The sequence below is a fragment of the Sinohyriopsis cumingii genome, chromosome 15 (genome assembly GCF_028554795.1).
Source record: "Sinohyriopsis cumingii isolate HCF-2022 chromosome 15, ASM2855479v2, whole genome shotgun sequence".
Lineage (NCBI taxonomy): Eukaryota > Metazoa > Mollusca > Bivalvia > Unionida > Unionidae > Sinohyriopsis > Sinohyriopsis cumingii.
This window is the reverse complement of record NC_142975.1, coordinates 116,418,530-116,445,038: the sequence shown is the minus strand read 5'-3', so window position 1 is coordinate 116,445,038 and position 26,509 is coordinate 116,418,530. Positions and strand designations below refer to the sequence as shown.

The 26,509-nt window shown below is 35.5% G+C and overlaps 1 protein-coding gene across 2 annotated transcripts; it reads right to left on the bottom strand.

The window, feature by feature from the left end:
• LOC149782546 (b(0,+)-type amino acid transporter 1-like) lies at positions 1-26,324 on the bottom strand. 2 transcript variants are annotated; one of them, XM_089933978.1, is made up of 12 exons: positions 25,882-26,324; positions 25,230-25,331; positions 21,323-21,562; positions 19,704-19,829; positions 15,807-15,906; positions 11,367-11,411; positions 5,438-5,561; positions 4,740-4,843; positions 4,213-4,309; positions 3,720-3,869; positions 2,147-2,315; positions 1-562 (listed from the first exon to the last, which is right to left on the bottom strand). In XM_089933978.1, the coding sequence occupies exons 1-12, from the start codon at positions 26,030-26,032 to the stop codon at positions 492-494; spliced, it is 1,479 nt and encodes a 492-aa protein (XP_089790104.1). In that variant the 5' UTR covers positions 26,033-26,324; the 3' UTR covers positions 1-491. The 2 variants fall into 2 exon arrangements, with proteins under 2 accessions (XP_089790104.1, XP_089790105.1); XM_089933979.1 differs by lacking the exon at positions 3,720-3,869.
• Positions 26,325-26,509: the final 185 nt, after the last annotated feature.

Genomic DNA, 26,509 nt, shown 5'->3' with positions numbered 1-26,509 from the left:
TTAAAGATCAACAAATAATTTATTTCCCTAGAACACAAAGTGAAACTCTTTAAAAAACAGCAATTTGAATTAAATCCCAAATAATTCTAAAAGTTCTGTCTCAGGTTGAAATGTGTAGAGTGTTATGAATGAAGGAGCTGACGCACCATTAGCCTTGAATTTACCGATGTGCTAACAGATTTAATATTTCACATTTATGTAATCCAGAATGTCTTTGAATGGATTCACAATAATCCCAAAAGAGCGTTTAAGTCCAAACAGTCAAACAGCTTTGTAGTTCCTATGAATACAAACAGAAAAAAACAACTCACATAAATGACAATATATTGATAATGTCTTCCTGAATTACATTGTTTACGCATACAATCGTTATTTCAGGTGCTTTTTTATTTCAGCCACTATGTTGAGAAGACATGTCCCATTTTTTCGGTCATTCATGTATTCTTCTGTCTTTATTCTATGACACGTAAATGCTCAACACCCAGGTCAGCTTAATTTGAGCGAATGTTTGGAGACGTTGGAGATACTTCCAACAAAAGCTGACACTTAAGAGTAAACCAATCTGAAAAGCAGTAAAAAAAATACATTGTCAAAAATACTCCCTACGTAATGTAATATTTACTGGTGTGGTCAGTACAGGACTCACGGTACTAATTCAGTTCCCATAGTAAACCGATGCAAACACCATGATATTAAATATTCAACAACTTTAAATTTTTGAGTGCTCATGATCAAACCTATATTTATCAGTATAGATGAAAACTGGATGTCAGCTTCTGTGTTGAGGAAAGGAGATTAGCCGAGGCATTTTCTGGACCTGCATGTGTTTGAAAAAAGCATGTGCTTTCAATTCCACACCAAAGACTCGGGTGCTAATTTTAGTAATGATTGCTCCAAACTCAAGACTGTTAAAGGACTTAAATTCCATCAATAAAACAATGTCTCTATTTGTTTCACTTACAACTAGGATAAGCTCTCAAAAGATTCTTTTTCCTAAAACATAACTTACATTATTAACTAATCCTGGTCAGCCAAATCCATATATACTCTATTTTATGTCCACCAATTTCCAGGCTGGTTTCCATTTTTCCATATCATTAGAACCATGTCTTACACAGCTGTCCACGAAAATTAGCCACAGCAAATAATCTTACTTTTAACCAGGAACTGTTGAGAAATTACGTCACACGACCACAGCCAAGCCGCCAAAACAGTCGATCCAAATGCCAGGTCAAGACACCACCATTCCTACCCTCCGCCATAGTAATTAAATGTGGCTACAATTAGTTGTATGTGCCATTGTGGCAAAATATATTCTTTTCTTATTTTCTTTATTAAAACCAGTCAAGACATATCAGTGTATATCGAATTCGAACAAGAATCTGCCAATTTGAGAATGTTCAGTTGGGTTGGCGGAAGGATCTTTATCTAATATCAAGTGTAAAACGGCAGGCGGATTAGCTGGCTTACAACTGACACGGCCCCAAGTGATGACGTGAATTTTATATTAACCATGAAGTTCTGAGACTTTTTCTGATTAAGCATGTTAGATGAACTTTACTTTCTTTTCTTAGAAAATCTCCTGCTTATGTATTAGATGTTTAATTGCCACATTTTCCGAAGATTGGGAGTAAAAAGCCACTGTTTGCTTGATGATACGCGATAAATAAGTTCAAATATGATAGATATTCTAACCAATGATTTTGATTTACACGTACGTATAAGAAAACAACTATATGATGGAGGGAAAAATAGAATAATTGTCTGAAACATTAAAATTTTTGTGCACGTTCGAAATTATTTGTAAATAGCAAACAGTAATTAGATAAAGAACCGCTCCGGTGGCCTAGTAATTAGAGCGTCCGCCCCGGATGCGGGAGGTCTGGGTTCGAACCCCGACCAAGTCATACCAAAGACTTCTAAAAATGGTACTAACAGCTGCCTCGTTTGGCGCTCAGCAATAAGAGGTTAGTGCTAGGACTGGTCGGCCTGGTGTCAGGAAAATGTGACTGGGAGGGACATCACAATAGATAAATAGATTTACAGATACACACGCGTGGATTGGATTGACGACACACTTTTTCCGGTTTCTCGCCACAAGCATGTTCATTAAAGGTATTTAAAAAGAAAAATTATTTATACATACCGTATCCTGGTATTTTCTTCCGAAAGTAGACAAAGGGGAAATAGAAAACAAGTCCGGCAACTATAATGGCGACACCATACAAAAATTCTATGTTGGGCTTTTGCAGAAAAGGTGCCACAACCATGAAGATGCAAATGAAGAAAACCACGATAGGTATTACTAATGGTACCTGTAAAGAAATCCCTTATTGACCCATCATTATTTTAATATGCAAGGATGCTAACGGTAGGTTTTTTACGATTTAATTAAGATTTTTTTTTACTGTAAGAATGAATTTCTTCAGGTTTCAAATGACCATGAGATCGTGAAATTTCCCTTTCCAATTTTGACACTATTTTCGTTGTCTATTCTGCATGATGTCCTATTATTATTATTATTACTATCAAACAAACATACCACAGAAATAAACAAAGACATTGTCGGAAATTTGTGATCTTTTGTTGTAAATGCCTAATAACTGTAACTTTGAGCTTTGAATAATTTACATGATTGAAAACAATTTGTTTCTATATCGTCTATATACTAGAAAGAATTGGAAAACGGGAACAATGCAAATGGGAGCTAAGCCATTTCAGACTATCATACTCCGTAAATTTTCGGATACATATAATCGTTCACATGCATCAATGGCCAAATTATCCTAAGAGTCACAGTGTTGTGTTTGACATGAGGCTTTGACGTCACAGTTTGATGCCAAGAGTGGAATTTTTCAATGCAACAGCAATACATATCAAATATTAATTTTCTCCCATTCCTGGGTGAAAATGAAGGTCTTTGACAAAATGGAGTATTGTGAAAACTAACGCAACTTTAAAACAGCTTAAAAGAAAGCACAAATCCAATATTTATTCGCCTTAATATAGAGCGGAAATAATAAAAACAATCAGTATGAGCTATAAACGACGTTTAAACACACACGAACGTTCATATAAAAGTGGTCGAAACCCAATGGTGGGGCGATGGTACGAGCCTCCCGAGGAAATATTGTTAAGTGGCGCCCCTAGGAACGTAAACGTTCTACAGTTAGCATTTATCTTGATTATTGTGAATGATGGAAATCGGGTTTTTTTGTCCCTTGATTGCATTAAGTCACGTGATAAAATGTAGTTGTCACTTGAAGAAAGAGATTTTCCCCGCTGTTGTTCAGTAGTAGACAATTCTATCATACACTCACAGGAATGTAACGAAACCCGACCTTCTTAGAAAACATCTTGAATCCGCTTCTATGGACTCAATAAAAGTTTGTACTGGTCAACAGTCAACCGCAGAGTTTATTTCGTTCAATTAAGTATAAGACTTCTACCAAAGATTTTCAACTCCTTTAGCATAATAGTATCCGATGACCTTTGATACCAGGAATACGCCCAAAACGCTCAAAAGTAAATCACTTTCTTTACGGTACTTTCCTTTCATTTAACATGTTATATTGCCAGCAATAGTGTATTATGTGGCTGAACTACATCGCCTTATTTGCTATTGTGTCTATACAGCTTTTAATTGTTGCATCAAATGTTACACGATGCAATCGAAATGTAAAGTCACGTGCAATGCTGGCAGAAGTGACCATGGTTACCTTGAATGTTGGTTGAAGATCTTTCCTGGTGAGACGAAGTTTGATGTCAGAGAGCATTACAAGAGCATTGACGGTAAATGTGATAAACCCAACAAAGTTGATCAGCTCTGTAATGTCGGCGTATGCAAGTAACAAAATAGACACAGTGCTCTGAAATTACACACAGACAGACAAACTGTTTCATCCAAAAGCAATCACTGCAACAACTGGAAAGTATTACTTGATGTCAATGCTTTAAAAAAATCTGGTGATATATACCATACAGTTGTAATAACTTTTTAAATGGGTAGAGTATATTTATTTCTTTATTAAGATCTTTACGCTTCATGGCGTCAATGACTAATATACACTGGATAGATACAAATTAATATAAGATTTAAAGTAGAACTTTAAAGAAACTTTATCCATAGATGTCCATCTAAAATGACAGTATTCTTTTCAATGGTGCTCATCTTATAGTCTCTTTAATTATATCACCTACTCAATTACTCACCGGAAAAACAACGGCAGCGATTGGAATAAGTGACTTGACATGGATGTATGCCATTATAGCTGGAACATGTCCATTTCTTGCGGCAGCAAAATATAACCTAAAATACATTGATCCTCTAGAATCAGGAGTGTTTTATTGTAAATATTGTGCTTGTGGTGCTTAGCAACAATTATTATATACAATGCAATCTTAACAAAGCAACAGATAGCTAGGAAACATACTGAAAAGAATTTCAGCTGTTGAGTTTTTCGCTTCTTATATCCTTTAATATCTCTTGTTTCTGTCTTTTTTTCAACAGGAAGGATCTTATCGTATTTCAATGTACGCTGGCGGGAAAAACAATTAAGCTTATATTATCAACCAAGAATGATGATTAAATAGCTACTTTTATCCATATATATATATATATATATATATATATATATATATATATATATATATATATATATATATATATATATATATATACATGCGGGGGAACAAGACAACATTAGTAATTGTTGCAAGTTCGATTAAAACATATTTACCTTCCCGCAGAAAATAGGGCACCGTTGGATGTTCCGTATACAGAAAACATTACGCTGATCGGTACCAAAACAGCAGCACTACCGATTACTCTTTTGCCCCAAGACTGTAGATATAAATATAAATATATATATATATATATATATATATATATATATATATATATATATATATATATATATATATATATATATATATATATATATGGGGGAAATAGGTAATAAGTCTATAAGTCCGCGTTGTTCCGTATAAAAAGATTTTTTAATCATCTCAGACTTAGTCGTATATCCATACTTTATTCCTTCTAGCACTTTCACACTATCGTCATGGAGGTTAGATATTCATTTCCGGTAATTAAATACTATACGTGATATAATTGATTAAAACACTGCTTCCATATTCAAATGGTTTTTCTCGACATATGGGTATTTTTATTGAAAAAGATATTTATCATTTTATTAACTTAATAAATGTATCTGTTATTTATTATATCATATCAATTTTATTAAACGTCTTTAAAATGTCAAATACTTTGCATCAATGAATCTTGTAGGAAAGAAAGTGTGAGATGCATTAATGTGAAGTAATGTTTTAATTTAGAGTTATACTAGGTCTTTACTATGAAGCTGAATTTCCTATTCCGATGGAAAGTTGGAACGATCACAGAGAGAGAGAGAGAGAGAGAGAGAGAGAGAATTACATATGCGACTGCGGAAGATGCCAAAAACTCTTTCTTAGAAAGGATGGTAGAGTAGGAAATGTTGGCCAACAAATAGATCACAGTCACCGCCACCATCGACATGACGATACCCTTTGGTATGTTTCTGCAACCATTTTTGATGAGAACGTTGTACACACACACACACACACACAATTATATATATATATATATATATATATATATATATATATATATATATATATATTCGAATTCATCGCGATTCAAAATTTATTGGCTGTTATCAGTATTGGGTTTGCATTTTAGAGTAGGTATACTATCAAAGGCAGTGTTCTCAACATGACGTTTCTCCTGATGTGAATGATAACTTTATCTGGTGGGGATTCTAGAGAAGATTGCATTAAACATTACATTAAAACTAGTAACCTCTCTGATCTATAATGATAATGACTTATACGTATATGTAAAGTTACATGTATGCTGTCAAAGTTGTAAAGGAAAAAATTGGAATGACAAATTCTTAAAGAAAAAGCAAGACGAGTATCATCTGCGGGGTATCCTTGATTGTGCGTGATATTTCGGTTTTTCATACATAAGTATCATGCCGGTACCTAATATATTTTGGTGAAAGAAATTAAAATTTAGATTCACGTCGTAAAATACCATAGTTAAGAATCATATCAACATTGTGCCAGCAAAAGTGCCTAATTTATACAGGTTCTATAATTGTATTGCTTTTGTTGCAAAAGAGCACTTTAACTGGGCCATATATTTTATTCATATTCCTTTCCGTCGCAAGAAAGTATTCGTATAAATCCAAATACAAGAAACAGAACTGGAATATAACTTAAAAATAACCATACAAAACAAAAACAAAAAAATCTGAAAGTAATTAGATACTGCAACAATAGTCAAACCCTTCGAGTAACAAAAATAAAGTTTTGTTTTAGAAAATCCTTTAATTGGGAGCAATTCTTCAAGTCAGCTTTAGGAGACTTAAAACTCACTGGTATGTCACTATACTTAATGAGCAAGTTATCGGTGTAGAGAAATACTGGTTTTTGGTATTCGAATCTGTGTGTACTGAATTATATATACACCTTTATATCAGACTTTTATATGACACGGCCATTTTCGAGTCACTTGATTTTCTGCCATTACTTATGTGGCTCAGTTCTCTGTCCTATAAATACTATGTTGTTAAACGTTTGTTGTAATTGTCATTTATATGGACATGTATTTAAATCAAAAGTACATCGACGCGAATTAAAAATTGACAGCCATCGCTTTATAAGCTTGAGGCAGCTGCTCCGGAATTTTTACCGTGTTGCATGACATAATTATTTGTTGACAGAATTAATTTACATTAGTGGTTTCATCATGCATTGGCTGTTCTGTTGGAACGAGTTTCTTCGTTTACTTGTTTTGGAAAAGATCAGTGACGTCATTGGGGGCAGTGGGTATTTGCCCTCCCCCCCCCCATTTGCATGTGCTGTAAAATTGCTGTAGCCTATAAAGGAAAATTAACTTGCCCGTCAAGTTTGCCCCTCTCCCCAATCAAGTTTTGCTCCCCCCCCCCCCCCCGCCGAAACAAGTTGAAATGACGTCCCTGGAAAAGAGAACTGTTGAGCTTTTTCAGTCGCCATTTGTTTTAAATATGACGTCATCAAGTTATACTCGCCAGTCGACCCGTTTATGTTTCGATGGACCCTCATTGACTGCAAAAAATAAGAACCCCTTTGCGATCGATCCTACAACTGCACTAGACTTATGGGTCTGGGACTACATCCATCTTTACTTAAATGTAAACGGCATAGAGGAAAGAATGCCGACCGCTGTAGAACAGGAAGGAAAATTCCAGTTATGACCCTTTCGCCCTTTCCTTCAAAGCAATTTGAAAACTCGACCGTTAATTTGGAAAACTTTAATTCAAATTCCTCCTCAATCGTCAATCTTGAAGTCTCATTAACCACTACTGTGTGCTTCATTATTCAACTTCCAATGAGAAGGACCAACGGAAATAGTTATCTTTATCAACTATTAATGTATTTTTCTTAACAGAAATTTGTCTTAAAAAGTCAGGCGATGAGCGAAAGTTTATGGATCTCACACCCTCGACACACCGTCTGAACTACAGTACTACATTCTGTCTCGAACACACATCTTTTTTAAACTGGTCCGAACCTAGCTTACTATGGAAGAAAGGACAGTATATTTGTTCTGCCTCTACCGCCGTCCTCCTAGTCGAATAAACAAGCTGACTGAATCTCTGTATTTTGAGCAATTTCAATACCTCCTGGAATATGGAAATTTGATAGGTGGCAACCTGGTTCTTCTTGGGAATTTCAACCTTCCCTTTGACTGTTCTGAAAACCCATACACATAACAACTCCCAAATTATATTCACATACAACCCAACTAAGGCATGACATCCAAGCAAACCTCAACTTCGTTACCTCCTACAACTTGGCAAGTGCTTGCATTTATTACTTTAAAAAATATGTACCAAGTACAGAGAATAAATTCAAAAGTGTTCTCCATGGTATAGTAATGCTAAATGAGAACTCCGTAAGGCTGAGAGGCTTTGGATTACCACCAGCCTCGCTATTCATAAACAGATCTATGAAGCTCCCAAGATGAATGTTACATAGTTCATTGAGCAAAATTAGCCTACGATATCACCTAGATAATTGATAGTTCCAACTGCGAAGAGTTCCTCGAGATTACGGGCAAGTTAATGTCAAGGAATAAATGTGCACCACTTCCAACGACGTTCTGGACCTATTCGCAAATTTCTTCCGTGATCAAGTTCAATCTGTTAGAGATAAGCTTGACAAATCAATTTGAAGTGACTCATCGTCACCATACAGTTGTGATATAGAAAATACACGACAACATTTAATGGCACTAAGTGTAACAAAATCACAATGAAATCACTGCAACTGTCCCTTTGGATTTGGTATATACAGTTGTGACGAAGAGCGCCCCAAAGTTATGTGAACTCCATCCGATTACGACATTAATGCAGCTTGAGCGCTTGGATTCAATATTGCCTTCACTAACCAATGTTATAAATACTTATCTTCCATATGGGGAATACCCATCATTTCTTCAAGACTAACTGTAAAGCCTCTGTTTAAGATACCAATATTTGACAGTAACGATTTAAAGAACTACCGCCCTATTTTAACCTCTCATTCATAAAAAAAATAATCTTAGAAACACTTGTTCTGTCCAAATTTGTATCTCATCTAAATTTAAATGGTCATTTAGTAATGTACAGTCTGCATATCAACCTCACCACAGTACTAAGACTTCCCTTCTGAGAGTAGTTAACGACCTTTTCTCTGCTTTGGATGGTGGAAAGATTATAGATCTCACCCTCACTGAATTTTCTGCGGCATTTAACACAATGGATCATGATATATTACGTCACCGTCTCCATCATCTATTTGGTATTCACGATACAGCCTTACCATGGTTCAAGTCCAACTTGGTCAATAGGACACAAAGTGTGTCCGTAAATGGAAAACATTCCGGCCCGGTTGATGTATGTTTTGCCGTTCCATAATGTTCTGTTCTTGGCACAGTTCTCTACATTCTGCATAGATCGACACCCGATGTCTCACTAATTGTTCCTCTGATAACACTCAAATATAGCTGCCCAAACGAATTTGATGCTACCATCCAAGGCACAGAGTTGCATTTATAACGTGAAGTCATGGATGGATGACATATAACAAGATGCAGATGAATGATAATACAACTAAAGCCATCCTGATCACCACGCAATCTCAGCCACATCCTTTACCTCAAAAAAAGTACCATCCATGCCAACATCGAATTTACACAGTCAGTACGAAACATAGGTGTCACACACGACAATACGCCCTCGTTACACCAACATGCAATTAATGTATGCAAAGATGCATATCTAGAGCTGAGACTCATCATCTCCGTTCACAATTGCATTTCGGCTGATGCCACTAAAACACCTGCGTGTTTCTTATTACTTTCAAGACTAGACTGCTTTCAAGACTGGACTATTCTAATTCACTCCTATCTGGTTCATCTCATTATCTACTACAGAAACTTCACAATGTTCGTAACATGGCTGATCGGATCATCCTTAGAGTATGAAGAATTGAACACATCTGCCCCCGCTCTGTAGCCATCACTGGCTACTCGTTCGATCCAGAATCAAACACAAATCGGGTCACTATACTACATTTTGTTTGATTGGCTCCAGTCCAGCATACCTATATGACCTTACCAATGTACACAGCCCATCTAGAAATGTACGGTCCTCTTCCGGCACTCGCATTCTCGTTGTTACCACTGTTAAAACGAATTCATACGGAAAACGTTCTTTTGCTTACCAAGGCGCATCTACGTGGAACGAACTGCCCATAGGTGTTAGATACTACGACACTGTGTCACATTGAAGAGTGTCCTTAAAACTCATCTAGTTCGACCACAAGAAGAGAATTAAAGATAACAATCATGTTAACTTCCTTAATTATTGTCAGCCTGGGGTTTTTTGTGATAATTTCATGGTGTTTGTTTTGGTCATCTTTCGTTGTATTTGTTTTATGTACTAGATAATATCTTAAAGAGCTAAAGATAAAGCGCTGTACTAAATTATTATTATTATTATTATTATTGTCTCCTTTGTTACTTGGGTACCTAAATTTAAATATTATTATAATTAAGGCCTTAATCAGCATACATTCATCAGAAATTCGTGGTTTAATTTGTCTTTTCTTCAGTAATCTATGTCATAGTTCTAAATTTAAAATCTGTTAATAACTTTAAAGAAATCGTCAGGAACATAATTTTGAAATTAAATTTTGCATCCCGCTAGTAAGAATACGTCAAAATTTTTGTGCCTTAACTTTCCTCAACGTATCCATTTAAATTCATTTACATTAACATTTCAATTTAAATTTTGGTGAAAATATCACAACAATAGTTGCACAGCTTAAATATATAAATAAACATGAATTAATCAATGCAGCAAACCCTATTTCCATTAATGAATGAAATGATTATATATATATATATATATATATATATATATATATATATATATATATATATATATATATATATATATATATATATATATAATAAACAACGTAGTTCACTATATAGCGAATTGTTCAATAAAGCATAACTAAAATAATGGAGAGAAAAAAGAACTTAAAATGAGTAATACAATTTAGGCTTCAACATCTATAAGATTATTTATTTCAATTTATGAAATGAAATTCGTATTTGGACCAAGCAATCGTAAAACTCGCGATTTTTATACCGATAACAGCATGAAGAACAAAACCAACATAAATTACTATAAGGAGCAATTGATTTGTTGTTATATTTTCATGCAAGATGACTTTTCAGAAATACAGACGATGAAATTTAGTTAACGTAAGTGTCATAAATAAAATAGACTTATTTTGTAGACCTATATTCATGTTACTGTTCATTCCAGGGTTCGAGAATGCAAATTCAAACATTTTTGCAGAAATAAAGTCGATAAAGGAAGATTGTAGTGTGTGCGGAGTCTTCAGTTTCATTCAGCCTTTGTACATATAGGATTAATGCACGTAAGCAATGCATCAATGGGGACCGTATGAACTGACACGTCGTTATCACGGGGATGTAAATATGGACGATATTTCTACTGGAAAATCTATTCTTACGATATGGTTAAATTCAGTTCATATTTGGGTACAATGTACAAAACAGACTAAATCATCAACAACAAAAATTAGGAATGTAAAGCATAGGCGTCCTTGATGCTAATTATTTCCTACAGAATGAATTAGAACCAATGTATACTCTTCAAAAAGCAAAAACAACAGCAAAATTTGACATCATTGCATCATTATGTAAATTTTATATTTTCTCAAATACTCAAACATTTTGAGAAACCGATTGTACTTACTTCTTGGGTTTTTTCACTTCTTCTGCAATATTATTTACCACATACCTGAAATAAAAAGATCGTGAAACGATACCATTTCTCCTAAATAGCATAAATTGGCAAGAACCAAGAACAAACTTTTCAAATTGGTGAATTGTGGTAGGAATTTACAAAATGGTTTGGCATTTCGCATAGCACATTAAATAACGTAAGCTCAAATACGAAAATTAGTCGATCACTCTACATTGAATAAACACCAAGACAGAAGCTAGAATTTACTTGTGGTGAGGATTGTAAGATATGATATTTTTACAGTTTCTCTGATGCAATTGTGATTTTGTTTCAACACAACGATTTCAATCCCATCATAATAATTTTAAATATTTGCATTTAAAAACAGAAGCAAATGGCCATTGTTTGGCTAATTACTCAAATGTGCGTCAACGTGGTCATGCTGGCGCATTTACTCAAATTAAAATAAATGTTAACTGTTCTTCATAACTTTAATACTAAAATAATGTAACCAAAGTCTATTCAGTCCTGACTGCTGTATGTTCTGGACCTTACATGTCATCAAAACACTTCCAGACATAAGTTATTGATTGCTGTGGACTTTTATAATGGTGGCCTTGTATTCCTCATTTAGACTGACTTCGTCCACAAATGTCCACGTACTTTAAAGTCCCAATGCCGCCGTTATGTGCAAAACGTTGTACATGCCAAATCATCTTGAAACTACTGATTTCTGAAAGGTATTGGTCCTAAACATCGCTGGGTTCCATCAAGAATAGATAATGTCGTCGTTTCATCACATTACGAGCCATGTAGGTTTTCCCTCAAGCAGAGAAACTCTGCCATTTTTCACATGTGTACCAATTAAACCGATGCTGATTGGCGACATCCGTGGTTCAACCGATTTTAGTTCAAAGCTGCAACACAAGATTTGATACTGTCTTCGTTGTAAACATAAGAAGTTGATACCACGCTATGTCGGACTGTCTTCTGCCCAAGTCCGCCCTTCAGTGTATATTCCAGCGCCCCAGATGAGTACTAGTATTCACCCGAGACTTAATTGTATTTGATGCAAGCGTTTTCTTCTCAGACAACCTTGAAAAAGCCTGCCTTTCTTTATCCCCTTTCGAATCAGTCTGTGCGCCACGTGTGAATGTTGTTGTTATTAGACTAGTTACTAACAGATTTGACGAATGTATCACATAACTACTTTTGGGGCACTCTGGAAAAGGATCTGAATTACAAGCGGCTTCGTTGACTGAATTAAGGGGAGGCAACTCAAAATTCTAAACTAAATATTGGAACGTCTTTAAATCCTAGCATTTTGATTATTTCATAGAACGATTTATGCTTTTGTTTAATAAACCATTTCCTTCCAAACTTTACTTTGATTGGACGAATGCTGAAATTTATTATATGCGGCGGAATTGTGGCTTTATCATTGTATTTCTTAGGATGTGTTCTATAATGACCTTCCAAGAAAGTAGATGTTTGAGGTTGGAAAAAGGTGAAAAATCGCCATTAAAAAGCATGTGCAATCAAATTCGAAAATATTATACCAATTACTGAAAAAGTCGGCGCTGCACGCCTGCATGACCTGTATAAACTGTACTTTTATTTAGACTATTTACATGTGAATTACAGACTGATCCCTGGAGGGACGAGATGTCAACAGACGAACGGATTGATTGCACATCACAAGAACTTAGAATTATGCACATTAAACAAGCATTAAAAGACGAACCGCGACAGACGTCGTCCGTGGAGCTAAATGATCATAGTGTTAGTATAAGACTGACTGCATACGTTCCGAAGACCTCTGTATGGAAAAGATTAATTATTATGCGTGAACTTTTCTTGGTCAACGTTGTACAAAGCTGGACTTGCTGTTACACAGATAGGTGAGGTCTTGGAAGTAGAGGGTGGAACTTAAAGACTATTGGTAATCGAATTGGCTCTCGGGTGGGTGGGTGTGGTATGGTCAGATATCGTGTATAGTACGTAATGAGTTTAAAGTTACATAGTATTAACCTTAATAACTGGCATTTAAATTTTCAGGGACAATCTTTTTCACGGAAAATGTATCTATATGAGCTAAGATGGTCAATTTAATATTGTATTTTACGCGCAATAGATCACAGCACTGAGATAGTATTGAGCTATTGCATTGTAATTATCATGTTGCAGGAAGAAGACTAATCAAGATGCAATGAGCGGTCCTTTTTTCATATACATTTGACATTGCATACAATGCATGTGGCAAAGATCACGATGCGATGTAACGGAAGCTACCATATTGGTCTTCTTCCAGTCAACCCGGACCCTTGACTGACAATTATGTTACATGTATATCTGTAACACTGAGGTCATCAAACTGTCCATGTTGAAAGTACAGCTGTGGTCATTACTGATCAAAATAAAGAGATATCCAAAACATTAATGAAATACATACTATAAAATGACTTATTTACGATTTTACATTTTTCTTATTTTTATTTCATCTTTCACCACATCTAGTTCTCTTAGTATTAATCCGTGAAAATGTATATCTTCTGGTATCATCAGTCCTTCATTCTTAACACCCATCTATGATAATGAAAAGTACTTGCCATTAGCTACTTTTCCTAAATAAACCTTGTATGTACGCATAGATGGTATTCTTGATTCTTGTAAGCAGTTGAAGGCTGCGTTTCTGCTAGTGTACGAGACGGAAATTCAAGCGAAACAAGAGTGTGATTGAAATTAGGAAAGAGGCAGATACTTTACAGGATGGTACTTCGTTCAGTTTTGGTGGAAGTTTACAATTCTCATTAATCTTGAAGTTAAAGTACAGCGCATTGTACTTAATGACGGCGTATATGACACGCATGCGTGTATATGCCATATACTTCTCTACACAGGGTTCTACGGTGTGTCGAATAGGTCACGTATATGGAAAGAGTTGACGCTTATTTGTACAATTAGTTATAAACATATTAGTAATGGTGAAATGACATTTTTCTGTTTTTGTGATAACTAGTTATTTATGTTGCTTTGTGGATGACATTTGAACACTGGGTAAGTATACCTTTTTCGTTATATAGTGTGGAGTGTAGTCATTTGCAAAGACACGGGGTGCTTTAGAACACATGTTACAGGGGAACAGCTTAATGTGGCTGGTGGTCTACATAAAAGGGAAATATTAGACCAAATTGTTTCATTTCGCACACTTTGCCTTAATAGGATGCAACGAAAGTGGCTTGAGTTTTAAAATCAAGATTCATTAATTAATAAAGTATAGAAAACAGAATTATCCTTTGTGGCACAATAGAAAGAAAGAAAGAAAGAAAGAAAGAAAGATAGATAGATAGATAGATAGATAGATAGATAGATAGACGAACAGCATTTACAGAAATACGTGTAAGCAAGGATTATGAAAATATTCCAGACTTTATTTTAGGAAAATCATAATGTGTGGGCTGAACATAGTGCCATTATTATTACCAAAATACATTTTAAAAGTGTGTTTTTGTTTTCCTAATAAAATGCTGAGTATAGCAAATACAAGCCTCCTTACAATATTTCAGGGCTGAGTAGAATCCATTTTATTTGTAAACAGTATGAGCAGCAAAACAGCTCATGTTCAATTTCTCCAACTGTTATATAAAATCCACTTCTCCTTGCCACTACATGTATTATTCATAAGTGTCAGTGGCACTCAGTTTTTACTACAAACTCCATATTTATGTACACTGTGTCAAAGTATGAATAAAAAAGGTATGGATTTTTTTAATTATAATTTATTCCATCACACTTTCACTGATATAATGAGCAGACTACTTAAATTACCATTACCATAATTTGTAGCCATTTCTTCACAATCAAAGTATCATCCTCATTTACCTTTAATGACGTGGGCATTACCAATGGCCATTAGGCCAGTGGTGCCCAACCTTTTTCTCCGCGACCCTAAAAACTGATTTTTCTTCAGAGCCTGATCCACATTTTGATAAGTTTTGCCACCCTAAACAAATATCCTAGCTACCCTCCGCGACCCTGCAGAATGTCCCCGCGACCCTGATTTGGGTCGTGACCTGGGGTTGAGAACCACTGCCTTAAATGATAGAGTTTATGCATCGCTCCGTCATCCACCAATCACCTATTATTGCACGCAATTGTACCTAAAAATAAAAGGAGCAGAATCTGGTCTAATTCCTCAAAACTGGTAACCTATTTCATTTTGAAAACGTGATGTTTCTCTTCTTGCGTTGCACGTGTTCAGTTGCGAACAAAACACACCTCCGATCTGAAATTACTTAATGCGACGGCGGGTCAGGGTTTACACGATTCATTATTTATATGATATTGAGCGAACAGCGTAGACATTGATCTGAGCGACATAATTCGGATGCGGATCCATTTTATACGCAGACGTGGGAGTGATATAGATGAGCTAATGCAGTAACATACCATCCGCCGTAGGCCCACATGCAACTGTAGAATGCTAAGGCATAGGAAGTTACGTTAGTAGTCGTACCATCAAATCCACTGCTTATATTTTCAACTTTCCCTGTGAAATATAAATGTTGTAATTGTCAAAAAAAACACATTCCTAAATTACAGTTATGGTCGGGCGTTTCGAATAGATTAGATGACAAATTCGTAAATAACAGCTACGGTGGCGTTCCGACTAGTCTAGAGAACAAATTTAACGAGTAAATTCAGCACATTGTGGAGAACGATTGTAACACTATATCTACTTGTCATTCATTATAAATGGGCCATATCAGTTAAAAGAAATATGTCAGTGTTTGCAAAGATAGGTGCAGACATATATATATATATATATATATATATATATATATATATATATATATATACACACATATGTTACTGCATTTGTATGGGAAAATATGAACGAGATGTTTCTGGGATGGAACTACTACACGACCTTGTGATTGCAGTATATCCATCTGACAAAACGAGTTAATATTTTCCCATATAAATGCAGTAACCTTTCTATTATATGCTCATTTTCTTATTCTACCTAAGGCTTAGCTATGTAAACAAAAATACATTACACGAAACAAAGTAACTGAATGTGTGCCGTATTCCAGACTAAATACACAAGCGCAGATATATCATTATACAATAACAACATTATTAATGCGCACATAACTCCGCCCATATCAATTTGAACTTAGTCGCGCGCTAGACATAACTTTCGAAAAAAATGGCGTTTTGGTCTACTTAAAATTGAAATTTGGAGCCATATTGTGAATTAATGCGCATTGCATCCGCTTTTCCATTTGATCTGGAATGAATAGACTTTGGTATTTTTGTCGTTTCTATGAAATTTTGTGATTATGCACTGGATTTATGCGCCAGTTCTGTTTGAAATCATAATGAGGGGAAAATATGAAGTCATTCAATTTCAATTATCAGAAAGATGCTATCGAATATAATGTTTATTTCATTTTGAGTGCAGTAAGGAGGATGTAATTACATTTGGAATATAGTCGAAATTACTGTGCAATTTCCAAATGTGTAATCAAGATCGAGAACCCATCACATGGCTCATGTACTTCCGATTTTCAGAACTAAAAAAGTACATTTTTATGACTTTCAGGATGTAAAACTGTAAGTATATTCTTTGCCGTTCTTATTACCAGCTAAGGAGACAGTTTATGCCTTGTAACTTGCATGTATCTGGCGTCTATCGCCCGCCTAAATCCGAAACGTTGTATCAAACATTAACGCGGAATGTGGCAAAGCAGCTGCTATGTGGCAGTCCACGAAACATTTGCTTTAGTTCATTCAGAAAAAAATGTAATCAACCAAAACGTAAAACGTCTGCTACACGAGTGTACATGATTTTTTTACAAAGTAGTTCCGAATACGCTATTGGGTACACGTGTCCTGCACGTGAGTGCAAGATGAAAATGTGCAATATCGTAAAATACTGAACGATTCTGAAAATGTAACGTTAACGGAGAAAAAAATGAGCATTATATATATATATATATATATATATATATATATATATATATATATATATATATATATATATATATATAAGTTTTCATTTTGTAAAGTGACAGCGGCCATATTTGATGGAAGACTGGCATTACTTATATTAGCTTGAGGGTCCTTTGTGTCAGGAACAATTTTTGATAGGTTTGGTTAAAATTGGTTTGGTGTATTATCAGAAGTTGCCAATGTTAAATGTTGACCGATACAGGACGGATGCATATCCGTACCACAAGGTCGCGTGACATCACAGCCAGTTTGTTGCAAACGAGCATTTTGTGACCTGGAACAATAAAAGTCAATAACATAAGTTACTGGCAAGGACAGTAATGTTTTGCAGAAGCTATCTGACTCGCCATAACCCACAAGTAATGTCTCGATAAGTACATTGTCAATTTGTCTAAATAACAATGTCGTATCGCACAGTCTGGCTTGCTGTTGTTGTTGTTGTGGGGTTTAACGCCATTTTTCAGCACACGATAGGCTATACATGGCGGCCAGTATTAATGGTGGAGGAAGAACCCGGGAAAACCCCGGAAAGAACCACCGACCCACGAGAAGCTACCGGCAAGCTTTCTCACATACCCACATTAGCCGAATCACAGATATTGTACTCGACGATAAAGCCGGATGCGATAAGGTCATAATGGGAGATTTGAGAGAATAAAAACTCCAAAACAGGGAGTGAGTGGACCGCGCTCGCGTGCCTTGAATCATTGGCACTAAACATAAGCTAAGTGTTGGTTCCATCACTAGAGTTGGAACGCATGAAACACAACTGGCAGAAGGGCTGCTCAAACCTGTGCGTAAACATTTTCCACGGCGTAAGGTCATTGCCGTGACGATGGATGATATTTGAGCAGATGATTTCGTGGACATGACAGATTACAGCCCGCACAACGATTATTTCAAATATTTGATGATCGTTATTGATGTGTTCAGAAAGTACGCTTGGGTAGTTCGATTGAGAAATAAAAAGGACATTCTATTGTTGTAGCTCCAGACAATATTATCGGTGCAGGAAGTTTTACAACGTAACCGTCTTGGATTGACTTTAAAGAAATAAAAGTGTCTTGTACCACCCACAGAATCAGAGAACAGCTGTGGTTGTTGAGCGGTTTAACAGGATGCTGAGAACCGCATGTGGAAAAGATTTTTCAGCGATAACACAAACGGGTATTTAGATTTTTACATGTACCATGATATGTTCGAGGACAAAAGCTCATTCGACTTTTCAGACAATCCCAAATCGAGTCCATTTTACGACGGTTCTAACAAAAAGGTCATCAGAAAGTTCAAGGACCAAATGAATTTAGTGCCCACAGCGGGATTCGTCGGACTGCGAGGAAAAATGTACTCAATCAAATTAGCTCGCGGCGAAGTAAAAAAACGGGCTAAAGGAATCAAGAAAAACGTTATCAAAAAAGTCTCGGAAGCACGAACATTATCTGGAGACGCTTGGAGGAATCAAACTGTTCTCGCAAATATACCCATTCCTGCCAATTTGTCATACTTATTTGCAGACTCGTTCAACAAAGGCGGGTTAACCTGTTAACGATGATAAAGGTTACATTATCGAAGACAGTAACAGTACTCTTACATAAAACCTGCTGAAGACAATGTGCTTTATGAGTTTGGCTTGATGTATTGGCTAGGTGCGGTCGGTGAGATCGCTTTGGTTTTACTAGGCTTGGCCGAAACTGTAGTGTGCTGGGTGGGTACACTTTAGTGAGCTGGAAACCGACTAAAAATATGAGGAGGACCAAATCAATTATCAAAATAAACCTTATTAAAAAAATATCAAAATAAATATTTTGCATACCATTATCAACATATTGTGAGTCACGTGACCAATCCAAACAGAAATATCACTTCGTTTTGCAATGACCTTTACATGCAGATCTTCGAAACAGATTCATTCCAGGAATTTTTACCAAAAGCACCCATGTGAAGATATCTTCTGTTCTATGATGAGATCTAAGAACCCTGTCATACTTATTATCTCAATACTCGTTTTCAATATTCCACAGTAGAGATCAGATGCACTTGTAACTATTTTCCTACCTTATGGAGGATCATAAATTGTTCCGTTTCGTCTCCATTCATATTTTTGCTGTGTGTGCTGGATTTGTTCATTCTTTCAATTGATCACCTTACTGTGTTAAATTTATTTGTAATATGACGGTCTGCATCATTGCAATATTGTTGTGTAACTATAATATTGTCTGCATATGATCTACATTACCAATAGACTATTGTCAAACTATATTGTTTACATGCCTGTATGTATGTATGTATGTATGTATGTATGTATGTATGTTCTCAGTCTGCTCTTACCCTGGCACATGGAGACAATACCGCCAAGTATAATTACAAGAAGAGCACATACTTTCGCAGTGGTACAAACTCCTTGAACGGATACTGCTAGTCGCACACTGGTAACATTCACTATTGTCAAGGTTACTGTAATTAAAAAATCAGTCTCAAATTCGTCTACATAACGCAAACTTATTTTTGAAGAATTATGTAAAGATACGAATTTTACTTCGTAATATTTTTTAATAATTACTGCTAATGAATGATAACCGACACAGAACTATTTATAATTACAGTTATAATTAGAATTATAATTTATAAGAAATAGCGACCTTTTGTTGAAATTTATAATTTCAAATCATTTTTTTTATGTCTGTCTTCGATAAGATCGTAAATTTATCACCAAAATGATATACATGTATATAAAATGAGGTGCATATATATATATATATATATATATATATATATATATATATATATATATATATATATATATTGTTGTTGTTGTTGTGGGAGTTTAACGCCATTTTTCAGCACGATAGGCTATACATGGCGGCCAGTATTAATGGTGGAGGAAGAACCCGGAAAACCCCGGAAAGAACCACCGACCCACGAGAAGCTACTGGCAAGCTTTCTCACATGCCCACATTGGCTGAATCTTAGACTCGAACCGCCGCAGACAGAGGTGAGATGGCAGTGATCCGTAACGGAGAGCGCTTTAGACCACTCGGCCACTCGGGGCCCCTATATATATATATATATATATATATATATATATATATATATATATATATATATATATATATATATATATATATATATATATATATATATATATATATATATATATATATAGTGTAATTCCGGTCTAATCATTCTTGACCTACAGAACAACAAAAAAACATTTATTTACTTCGCTCAAAATGATTCGGAGACATTCTTTCAGTTTCTTTTTTTTTTTTTCTTCTCAAAAAGTGTAATTACTGCATATAATCATTATAAAGTTTGAAGTATTCCACACAATTTTAAAGCTTCATTTCCTGGAGAGAGTAACAAACGATTTGAACTCATATGACTCTTTGTAGCTCACTTATTTCATACAATTTTCCTACCCCCAAATATACCATGCTCGTCCAGTTTAGTTCTATGAATGTATGCCAAAACATGTTTAGCGGTGAAATAAAGAGGTTGCCTCCTCCCCTTGCTCCCATGTGCAGGCGCCCGTGATCGTGACACGCGTGCATGACGAACAACTCACTAAACATCTACCCGGATTACACGTGTTTAGCTGATATTTTGTTTGCCCAAATATATCGGTTCTTAATAACCACTATCCCCAGACTCTTGAATCTCCCGTTGCCCTTGACTTTGGTGTAAAAGTGTACTAAATTGTTTTCGCTACTCTCAAATGGGACCGGGGAAGGGGTCAAACTGTTATGTTATAGCGTGCATTGACATTATTTTAATTTACGATTGCTTGGCATGGGATTGCAGCCTTGAATATTGCTCTGCTCATCCTTTCGAGACTTGCGTGTTTGATAAAAAAAATAAAACAAAACTTCAAAAACATTATTTCCATACTTACGTATCTTCCAAATAACCCTAAATTTCATGTATTGAACACGTGATAAATTTCTTACGCATTTCAATGGCAGCTATCATTCTTCTGATACTCTCTGGTGCGCCGCAGGCTCCGAACAGGAGAGCACAGAGATAATCCGCAAAAACTAGAGGAAGAACAACGTTAGAACTACTGCCGATTATTACATGGGACCAGAAAATCAGAAATGCAGGACAGTCACCGAAAGCCTCCATGATATAACTGTAATCCCCTCCAGATTTGGGTAGCATGGTAGCCAACTCGGCATAGACAAGAGAAGCTAGATAGATAAAAGGAAAAAAAACAACTTAGAAATCAGTTCATTGAACAAAATGCCACTGCTTTTCTTTTTTGTATGACTATAAGGACAAATATGCACACAGAAAATGACCGTAAACACAACATTTAATCCAGGTAAATGAAACGTGAAATTTACGGACAGCGACATACTTTAGTATTTGCCATCGATAAAGTTCGGGACTTCAAATCGCAGACTCCCCGTTAAAAGCGGTCGTTGGGACAATACACCATTTGAGGAAAGAAAATGTAATCATTGTGATATAAATGACATCTGGGAAGAATACCATTTTTTGTTATTTGATCCAAACTTTACAAAGAAAGGGGCACGTTTCTAAAACCGTTCTATTACCGCAAACCATCCTTTGGAAAATTACAAACCTTATTTTGCACACAAAAAATCGCTAAAATCTCCAAAATACTGTAATAATGAAAAGAATATCATAAATTTTATGCAGTCTGTGCAAGCGTAAATTTCCTATACTTCACAACAATATTAATATTTTCCTCTCTCTCTCTCACAACTTTTGTACACTCTATGAGAGACATTGTACTCTACGAAAATAATGTTTAATTTACGTACTCAGATGATCTCACAAACGTCCGAATGTTTAGTCTTGCTATTATTGTAAATGTTGACCTATGATGTTATGTGTATCTCCTTATGTTAGTGACGGAGCCTTACAATATTGTAGCAGTTGTGTTATTATCACATGCAACCTATTCACCATATATGCCTGAGATTTTTTTTATTAATACAAATTTTGTTCTGTCCTGTTCTGTACACACTAGAATGCATCTTAATAATAAGCAATAAGATAATATATGCCTCTCCCGAATATATTGCTGGGCATAAAAAGGAAAATTTATTATTTACTATATACTTTATAAATAGTCCCATTAGTTTAACAATGATGCTAGGGTCAATACTCAGCGGTAGCGGTACTGACCGGAGTTAAGTACGTGTAAAATATTCACCGCTTACTTATATGGTTATAACGTGCCAGCGTTCTAAGAACTATTTTTGTCTACGTGGAAATAAAAATGGCAACGAAGGATGACTGCCTCCAAAACATTGACTGTTTCAACGGTTTACTCGAGATGAGCCCAGAACAGTTACATTTATATATTCAATAGTTCGAAGAAGAGATAAAGGTGGAAGCACGAGATCTGCAAATAAATCCAGGTGACGTGGAAAATGTAAAATAAAATCATAAAAAGCACAATACGATGAAGTAGCGACGCTACGAGATGTAAACAAAATGGTCAGCTATAGCTACGGAATGTAAAGAGAGAGAGCATGTAACTATAGAAAACATCCACCCATATCTACTGAATAACCATCTTAATGAACGTTTGGTTTCTCTACGTAAATGTGACGGCTAGATATAGCTCTCGTCCAAATTGAAAGTATTTATATAAAATCTAAGGTAGCCACCACCAAAATTAAATACAAAATAATGAACAGATCTACATACAAGAACATAAAATAGCAACAAAAAACAACAGCAAACAAACTAAAAAAACAGAGAGAGAACACGTCTTATTATATGCTCATTTTTTTTCTCCGTTAACTTTGCATTGTAAGAATCGTTCAGGATTTTACGATATTGAACTTGCGCTAAAAGTCGTATTGCACTTATAAAGGAACTAATTTCTATTGTAAACAACCAAAGGCAGCAGACGGCAGCACTTTTGATTTGTAATCAAATCATGTACACTTAAGCTCCTGGCAGTTTACGTTTTAGTTGTTTAAATTTGTTTCTGAATGAACTAAAGCAGATGTTTCGTGGACTGCCATATAGCAGCTGCTTTGCCACATTCCTCGTTAATGTATGATACAATGTTTCTGATTTAGGCAGGCGATAGACGCCAGATCCCATAACATTACTGGGTTCCTACAAATAACATGCAAGTGACAAGGCATAAACTGTCGCCTTTACTGATAATAAGAATGGCAAAAATATACTTACAGTTTTACATTGTGAATGTGTAACAAAATGTAATTTCTTAGTTCTGAACATCCGAAGTACATGAACTATGTGATGGGTTCTCAATCTTGATTACACATTTCGAAATTGTATTGTAATTTCGACTAAATTCCAAGTGTAATTTCATCCCCTTACTGCACTCAAAATGAAATCAACATTATATTCTATAGCGTATTTTTAATAACTGCAATTGAAAGTCATCATATTTTCCCACATTATGATTTTAACATTCAATGACAGAACAGACACACGCTTGCAGGTGTTAACACACTGCTCCGTCGCCACTGAAATCCTATTTACTTCATGTAGAATTGGTAAGATATAACCAGTGCATTATCACAAAATTTCGTAGAAACGATAATAATACCAAACTATATTCATTCCAGATCGAATATAAAAGCTGTTGCAATGCGCATTCATTCGCAATACGACACCAAATTTCAATTTTAAGTAGACCAAAACGCCATTTTCTTTCGAAAGCTATGTCTAGCGCGCGGCTAAATTCAAATTTATCTGGGCGGAGTTATGTGCGCATTAATAATGTTGTTGTGTATTGATGAATTTGCGCTTATGTGTTTAGTTTGGAATACGGCATACATTCAGTTACTTTGTTTCTTGTGGTGTATTTTTGTTTACATAACTAAGCCTTAAGTAGAATAAGAAAATGAGCATATAATAAAATGGTTACTGCATTTGTATTGGAAAATATCAACTCGTTTTGTCGGATGGATATACTGTACCCCACGCTCTCAAAAGCCGGAGTTGAACCAAATAAAATCGTGATGACAGGACATAAAAAGACTTCATCAGTTGTTTTTTGTATCAATATTTCGTTGTTTTTCTTTGACTGCTTCACATTCCAGTCTCTTTAGCAAGCGACGAATTATCACTTCATAGTAGTAAAATAGTGTGTATTAATGCGCGGTGCTCAGGTTTCATTCATAAATTAAAGAACACATAAAATATGAAATAAAACAGAATAATTATATCGTTCCAGTTGCATTATTCCTTTAATACAAACCAAGATTGTTTTAAGTTTATAATTAAACGGTCACTGACTGAGTATTGATAAATATTAGGTCATCGTTCATCTGGCGTAGGATAACTTCGCAAGCTCGTGCATCTTTTGCCGCATGCTGTCCGGACCAATAATTTTCAATACTCAGTCAAAAAACCAATACTTATATATATATATATATATATATATATATATATATATATATATATATATATATATATCCCGTGACCTTGATCGTCTTCTGCAACAATATATGAAGATAAAACATAAACGTTTCTGTATCTCTAGAAACTGACCTACCTTAAATATGTTTGTGCGTGGCATGTTTATGTTTTATTTTTAATGTAGCTTAAAATTTTTAGTCATGTCACTTCGATGTTTACAGTGTGGCAATTTATAATAATGTCTACCACTGGAGCATCATGACGCAGACATGTTTCAGCATGTCCCACCCTATCAGATTATCCCGACACTAGGCCGACTAGTCCTAACACTAACCTATTAATGCTGAACGCTAAGTGAGGCAACTGTAAGTACCATTTTTATGTCATTGGTATGATTCAGCAGGGTTTCACACCCGCGAACTCCCGCATCAGAGGCTAAAGCTCGAACCACTGAAGCCACAAGAGCGATCTACCTACCTAATAAAGAGAACAATCCACATAAAGCCCACATCACAAGCGTCAAACCAACTGATCCGGAGTATGATAACGCACCCTTCGGGCTAACAAAAATTCCTGAACCTGGAATAATAATAATAATAATAATAATAATTACCATCATCTCAAACCATAAATGTTATTTGACGGACCCAACTGCACTCATAGATGATGATAATGATCATCATCGTCGTCGTCGTCGTCGTCGTTGTCGCCTTTGCAACCATAGCAATACTATATACATTTGAAGTACTTAACAGTTATTTGCTATAAGTACTTTACTTTTCAAAAATCAAGCTGGGTTTACCATTGACGATAAAATAAGTAAATAAAAATAGATCTTCTATCAATTTATTATCGCCATGGCCAGTGATCATCGGTTCGTCAAGGATTGGAGTCAATGGGGATGGCATAAATCTCGCCCATGTTTATCACAGGAGCATCATAACTTAACAATTTCCTGATTTCCCACGCTGTGGTTTAATAGGAGATATGGGAATGTACAGACGGACAGACAGAGGACGGTTGCACATCAAATCTCCAGCGCTTTTTAGAAAGGAGTAGGAATAATACATTTTCGTTTGTACTCACTATCGATGTACACAGAAGACAATGCAGCAAGAAAAACAATTACCTATGATGGCGCCTACAATAAATGTAATGCTACTAAACAGTCCAATTCGTTGCTTAACTTGTAAACGCTCCATCTCCTGTTTTGATTTCACATTCTTTTCCGATATAACCTGTCCCTCTTCTTTCACTCTGGACTGTTTCGCTTCAATCATTTTTTTGTTGTTGTTGTTTGTTTGTTGTTGTTGTTGTTGTTTCACACCGCTTATATCCTTAAATCCACTATGATTGTATCGTTGTATTTATCGTATTACGCTATGCACAGATACTAGCACACAAAAAACAAATATTTGCAGATGCTTCCTCCGGTAAACTTTATCCAATGTGATAATAACTTTGATAATAACTTTAATATCGTGAGGTAACGTCGTTTATGTCATAGCTAATCTTCTATGCATAGCATAGAAGTATGACCAAGTCGGTGCTACTGGCATAAAGTTTCTTGATAAAGATAGTCGACTTATGATAATACTTGTGAGTCATGTGTAATTCTGAACTACAAATTAAGACGCGTGTAGAGAGGCAGGTCAGGCGAACAGTTCGTATTTATATGTGGGTCATATGTAATTCTGAACTACAAAAAAAAAACCTTTATACTGAGCTAGGTCAGGAGGATAGTTCTCGTCACATTA

What these genes read in the sequence shown, in the direction of transcription:
- LOC149782546 (XM_089933978.1), bottom strand. Translation starts at nt 26,032, where the DNA reads ATGATTGAAGCGAAACAGTCCAGAGTGAAAGAAGAGGGACAGGTTATA. An exon ending in GATAGCTGCCATTGAAATGC is followed by an intron (nt 19,830 to 21,322) that starts GTAAGAAATTTA and finishes TTTTAATTACAG; the next exon opens with TAACCTTGACAATAGTGAAT. An exon ending in TATTGTCTCCATGTGCCAGG is followed by an intron (nt 15,907 to 19,703) that starts GTAAGAGCAGAC and finishes TATATTTCACAG; the next exon opens with GGAAAGTTGAAAATATAAGC.